At 38.4% G+C, this 6,000-nt stretch overlaps 1 protein-coding gene across 1 annotated transcript; it reads left to right on the forward strand.

Annotated features, from left to right (window-relative positions):
* The first annotated feature begins 3,323 nt into the window (after positions 1–3,323).
* ino80c (INO80 complex subunit C) lies at positions 3,324–5,710 on the forward strand. Its single transcript, XM_029451783.1, has 5 exons — positions 3,324–3,624; positions 4,214–4,330; positions 4,412–4,523; positions 4,665–4,732; positions 4,835–5,710. The coding sequence occupies exons 1-5, from the start codon at positions 3,451–3,453 to the stop codon at positions 4,964–4,966; spliced, it is 603 nt and encodes a 200-aa protein (XP_029307643.1). The 5' UTR covers positions 3,324–3,450; the 3' UTR covers positions 4,967–5,710.
* Positions 5,711–6,000: the final 290 nt, after the last annotated feature.

Genomic DNA, 6,000 nt, shown 5'->3' on the forward strand with positions numbered 1-6,000 from the left:
TGTGTGTGTCTCAGATACACATCCATACATACATTACACCAGCATCCCTCAGTTCATCAAGGTCTCCGCAGCAGCTTACTGTGCTGAATTTCAATGCGGTAGATCTTTTTGTGTGTGGGGATGTCTCGCTGCTGACAGGTCCTTCCCTGGTGGGCCAGCGCAGACTGATGGATATGCTAGAGGCACTTTCTCCTTAAAGGTGTTTGTGCGAAAGGCAGCGACTGAACAACAGGAGAATAACCATGTACTTCCCAAGGCATAACATCCTGCTCTAATCAGCCAGCAGATTACTGGAGGCCACCTCAGCCAGCAGAGTAATGCTGACACTACTTTATAAATCCTTGCAAGGAAACTTTTTTCTCACTTTTCACAGGTTGGGTCACAGGAAGTGTCTTTAGTTGCTTTTATAGCTACATTCATATTGGGTGTTCATAACTATTTGGCCATGCTTACATGCAGACCAAACAGTGGTGGTGCTCCCCAACCTGGGGGTTGCAAAATGATTAATGGAAAAGGAAAGAAGATCTTTTGCAACTCAATTCTAGATGGCTTTTTTCCTAACATCTCTCTTTTGTGAAGTACTGGAACGTTTGACCTCTTCAGGCCCCTAAGATCATTGGATGGTATAAATATAGGTGCAAGAAATATGATATTAATAAACTGTGATCAAATTTATTTCAAAGTCTTGACTTGGGCATAGCACACTAATGTGATTATCTTGGGTTCTCAAAGCAATTCTTTTTGACTGAGTATCACAAATAAACTGTGAACCTTTACTGGAAGGTAAGCAGCTTTATCATTTGGGGCCATTGCGCAACTAAAAAAGTAATGGTCTTCACAGTCCATTATGTGATCAATAAGTCTGTTTGCACAGATTGCCTCAAGGTGTGCAACACGTGCTATCAAACACATGGTGGCAGCAGCACTCCACTGACAGGAGTCAGACAGCACCTACGCCTGCATATTACTGTAATATCCATATTAATATCTGTTTTAGTTGTACCAACTCTGTTGATTCCATTTCTTTTAAGAATAAACTCTTCTTGATTGTATTAAATGTTTCATTGTGTTTTTATTTGGCATTTTAAGGTATGTATATGCCTTGTGTAAAGCTCTTTGAATTTGCCTTTGACATGATCGAGTTCAGAAAGGCACGTGTGTGCGTGTGTGACGCGATTAGAGTGTAGACACAACTAAGACTTTTATCGGATACTGGAGTTTATACCATTCAGAATCTGAAGTCTCAGAAAGACGAGACAACACTAAGGATGAAACTCAAAGTTACCAAAGACTCATTGATCTACAGAGATATCCACAGCCAAGGTAAATCATTGTTTGCCCACTCTGGTGGCTACCATCTGAGTGATCAAAAACTCCACTAAATTGTTTATAGGGTCAATATAAGTAAATTAATATATGATAGCCTTTCCACAGGAGCAGCTTTTTATATTTATCAGACATTTAGTTATTTTTCCCCTATTAGCTCCTTCCAAAAAGCCCTGTATGTGCACGGAGAACAACAAGGTGTTGAACTGGATCTATATCTTTCTCTCTTGTTACAGTTAGTTATAGTTAGTTATTATATCCTTTATTTCCCATCATGTCAGTTTTTGCTCAACTAACTCTCACTGTTCATTTCTCACATCTCTCAGATCATGAAAAAGGTGTCTTTAGCTACGATAAGCTGCAAGCCGATAGCAACTGGGGCCATCCTGACTGCACCTGCCTGTACAACTTCAGAGTCCGACAGGAACCTGCCACACGTTTAAGAAGCATAAGGAAGATCGTCATCAGAGTGCAGAGACAGATGAGTATGCCTTTGATTAAATTAGTTAACCAGACTAAAACCATTTGTGAATGAATCCTGTGTTGTGGAAAGAATTTGCAGTTATAAAACATTAGCATATTATAGATAATATAATAATAATAATAATAATAATATTTCTTTTATTGTTAGTGGGTGGGAAGCTAGTGTGATGTGATATCCACTATTACTGACTGGGTGGGACACCTGTGCAGGGATGGATAGGGTGGGGGGGGTGGTTGCTCGGGGGAAGTATTGGGTACCGTTAAGGTTCAACATACTTCCTCCTAGCGAATCTCCTCCTTGCCAGGTGGGGGAAGAATTGTCCATTTGCTTGTGTTTTCTGTCAAATTCCAAAACACAACATCTTGTATTTATTCACAGGTGGTTTTAGTCTGATGGCGTCACGGTGGCGCAGTGGTTAGCATTGTCGCCGCACAGAGGAAGGACCGGTGTTTGGTTCTGGCCCTGGTTCTCTCTCTGGGTAGAGTTTGCATATTCTCTCCGTGAATGATTGGGTTTTCCCCGGCTACTCTGGTTTCCTCCCACATACAAATATGTGCAGTTAAAATAATTTGGTTAATTGTTTGCATAAACATTGATTGAACAATGTAACAATAAGGATCAAGAAAGATTACTGCTTGGTATATCATTAATTTGAAATCCTTAAGTGCAGGTAATCTAATATAAGTATAACAGATCATTAAAATATCATTCTTCCATCTTACAAGTGCACATGCTCCAACTTTCTTCATACATACCCAAAAAACCCCTAGAAATATCACATTTCTTTTTGTAAAAGAAGCTATGGTATTTGAGATAGCAAACTGTGAAAACCTTGAACAATTGTGTATTTGTGTTTGAGTGAAATCACAAGGATGCCGCAAACAAATACTGCACAAATACACATAACAGTGACTGCTTTGTTGAATGCAAAATTAAGGCATGAATTTGTCTGCTTGGTGAAAATGACGCCAACTCGGAAGAACACTGCAGGACTGCTCTCCATCTCCTTATGCTCTGTTCATGAAACAATAAAAGCAAGTGCACAATTGGTTTTCTTTAGATCAAAAAAAATATTTTTAATTTAGGCTACATGTATGTATGCATTGTTTTAACAGAGGATTTGTATTATATATCTCAGAATACAAATAGTCTCATAATATGATATATACAAATGCTGTATCTGAACAACACAAAATAAAAACGACATACTGTATATAAATACTTTTTATTGTTTATCTTCATTCACTTTTAAGTAAATACTCTCAAAAGTAGTAAGTGTATGTTTGTAGTTACTCATTTTCAGTTTCATCTATATATATGTGTATATATATATATATATATATATATATATATATATATATATATATATATATATATATATATATATATACATATATATATCTACACATACACACACACACACACATATATATATATATATATATATATATATATATATATATATATAATACCATTATTTGAACGATTTATAAATTTGATACCGGAAGTGAAACAATTTCATATCCGGTTAAAGCGATGTTTACAATGCGGACGTTGGACAGCTAACTAATGCTAAGTATAAAGAGAGAGAGCTGCATTCACATCTACAACGTGTATTAGAACCACTTCGCTCACCCCAAATGGCATCTCAGATCCCCATAACCGTCAGGGCTCAGCCGGCAGCCAACAGCTCTGCCGCCCTCCGGGGGAAGAAACGTCCCGGTAGTCCGGCAGTGTCTGCCGCTCTGCAGGTCACCGGGAGCAGCAAGAAGAAGAAAGGGCTGCAGACAGCGACACCAACAACACTGACTCAGGTAATGATCTGTTATTGTATTAGTTACACTGTTCCTGTCTGCATGGTGAAGCTCACCTAACTGTACGTTACTCAAAGCTCACAATAACGTTATTAATAATAACAGGGTTTGCGCTTGTTCTGTTTTCTTTTACTACTAAACACGTGATATGTGCAAGGGAATGTAAAACAGCTGAGATACAATGCAAGAAAGCTAGGGTTGCAAATATCGTTTTCATTATTGAATAATCTGCAGATACTGTTCTTGATTAAACTCTTGGTTAACAAAGAAAAGCAGCAACTTGTTGCCTGAAAACTAACTTAAATGATTAATCAATTGCTGATTGATAATATGTTGATCAACTATTCAATTAAACAAGTTAGTGTTTCAGATCCAAATAAACAGTACATCACAAACACACAAATATGCGGTGTAGTACACGTATCAGTGTCATAACAGCTACAGAGCAATGTTATAAATTGTATCTTTAAGATTCATGTTACACTGTGTTTAGCAAACTGTAGACTTTGTTTACATTCAAAACGCATGTAAAACAAGTTTAGCCTAAAATCAAATGCGATTACTGTCTGATGTTGTCTTGTTTCATCAGATAACAGCAGTAGAGTCGGTGGTGGAGGTGAAGGCAGTTGGAGCTGTTGACTGCGGTCCAACTGCCAGCGCAGAGTCCACAGCAAAGCCTCCACCGTTCAAAGACCCCACATTTATAGTGAGTGTCTGTGTCCACGTGGGTTCTAAGTTTATCTGCTTCTATTGCTTTTCCCTTAATTTTTCTCCCTCTGTTTTCCAGCATTCTGGGATCGGTGGAGCAGCAGCAGGTAAAAAGAACAGGACCTGGAAAAATCTCAAACAGATTCTGGCTTTGGAGCGGACTTTACCCTGGAAGCTCAATGATCCCAACTGTACGTTTTTGTATCAATTAAGTTTTTATGTTTTGGGCAAAAAGAGGCTTTGAAAGTTCATTACAGTAGTCTTAAGTTTAGTCTTAGCTTAGTCTTAAGTTTTAATTAGTAGTTCAATTAAAAACCTTTCTGTGTTCACAGACTACAGCATTGAGGCTCCTCCTTCCTTGAAGCCAACCAAAAAATACTCCGACATCTCTGGACTCCCTGTGAGTTATCACTTTGCTAAAATCCTCATCGTACAATAAACAAAATAACTTTTAAATCTTGTATAAAGCACACACTGAATACTCTCTCTTGTCTTTCCTCAGGCAAACTACACAGATCCCCAGACGAAGCTACGCTTCACATCCTCTGAGGAGTTCTCCTACATCCGCCTCCTACCCACTGATGTTGTTACTGGCTACTTGGCCCTTCGAAAGGCCACTTGCATCGTTCCCTGACAGCCGAGCAAGGCTTGAAACCTGAAACGGGTTGAAAACAGAACTTTACTTGTGTCCGTGTTGGGCCAGTCAGGAGACTCTGAAAGCACAGGCTGCTCACAGAGAGGACACAGAGTGAACGCTGCCGAAAGGACAACAGCTGGAGCTGACAGGCTGGCCACTGCTTAACATTTGCACTGCTGTTTTTAAGAAGGCGATCTGAGTCATTAGTCAGAGTTACTGTGTGACAAAACAAATGCAAAACATGTTAAATGTTTCATTTAGAAAAAACAAAATTGTGAAACATGTTTGTTGTCAATAGCTGGATATTATAATGTCACTCTATCCGGGAATATCCAGTGAACAGGACAATACTTGTTTTATTCTTTAAGAGGACCGAAAGTTTTTATACGTTTATTCAAAAGTCACCAACAGAATGTTTTTTTTGCTTATTTGTTAAAATACATTTTTCAGTATCCTTGATGATATTTTCCCATTAAGTTTAGTAGCTTGGAGTGGATTTGCTCCTGCTAAATCCCTGGGGAACATACAGTTATTCTCAAGTACTGACTACAAGCATTACTGGCTAGGAAGCTGTGCGCCCCCTTGTGGTAGAACATCTGTCTCCAGTAGTGTAAATTCAGTTAGGTTGAGGTAGAGAGAAGTTGTAGACAAAAACTGTTCCAAAGCTGTTGGGAAAGGTTTTCAGATTGTCAGTGAATTTCTTCTATAAGGAGCTCATTAAATCTAATTTGAATACGTTGACATTCAGGTTCTGCGCTTTCTTATATGCTTCTTTGTATGAATAAACATTTTCTCAGTTAAAATGTGGCTGTAATTAATTTTAATGTCAATATGATGACCTTTAATCACATTTTTTTGGACATTGATATAAAACTGTCCTCTGTATTAATAGTAACACCTGCTGTTGCACTTAGCTGTTTATTTGATCTTCTGATCTACTGTATGCAGTAGCCTGCATGTATGTAAACTATGCAATTGTAGCTGAGCCAAGTCAGCCTCTTAATGAGCAAAGAGTCACCAAGCAGGCCTAA

Source organism: Cottoperca gobio, chromosome 16, assembly GCF_900634415.1.
Source record: "Cottoperca gobio chromosome 16, fCotGob3.1, whole genome shotgun sequence".
Lineage (NCBI taxonomy): Eukaryota > Metazoa > Chordata > Actinopteri > Perciformes > Bovichtidae > Cottoperca > Cottoperca gobio.

Excerpts from the sequence above, each read along its gene's own strand:
- ino80c (XM_029451783.1), top strand. The coding sequence starts at position 3,451 with ATGGCATCTCAGATCCCCATAACCGTCAGGGCTCAGCCGGCAGCCAAC. Across the intron at positions 4,331-4,411 it reads TCAAAGACCCCACATTTATA|CATTCTGGGATCGGTGGAGC; the intron begins GTGAGTGTCTGT and ends TCTGTTTTCCAG. Across the intron at positions 4,733-4,834 it reads CCGACATCTCTGGACTCCCT|GCAAACTACACAGATCCCCA; the intron begins GTGAGTTATCAC and ends GTCTTTCCTCAG.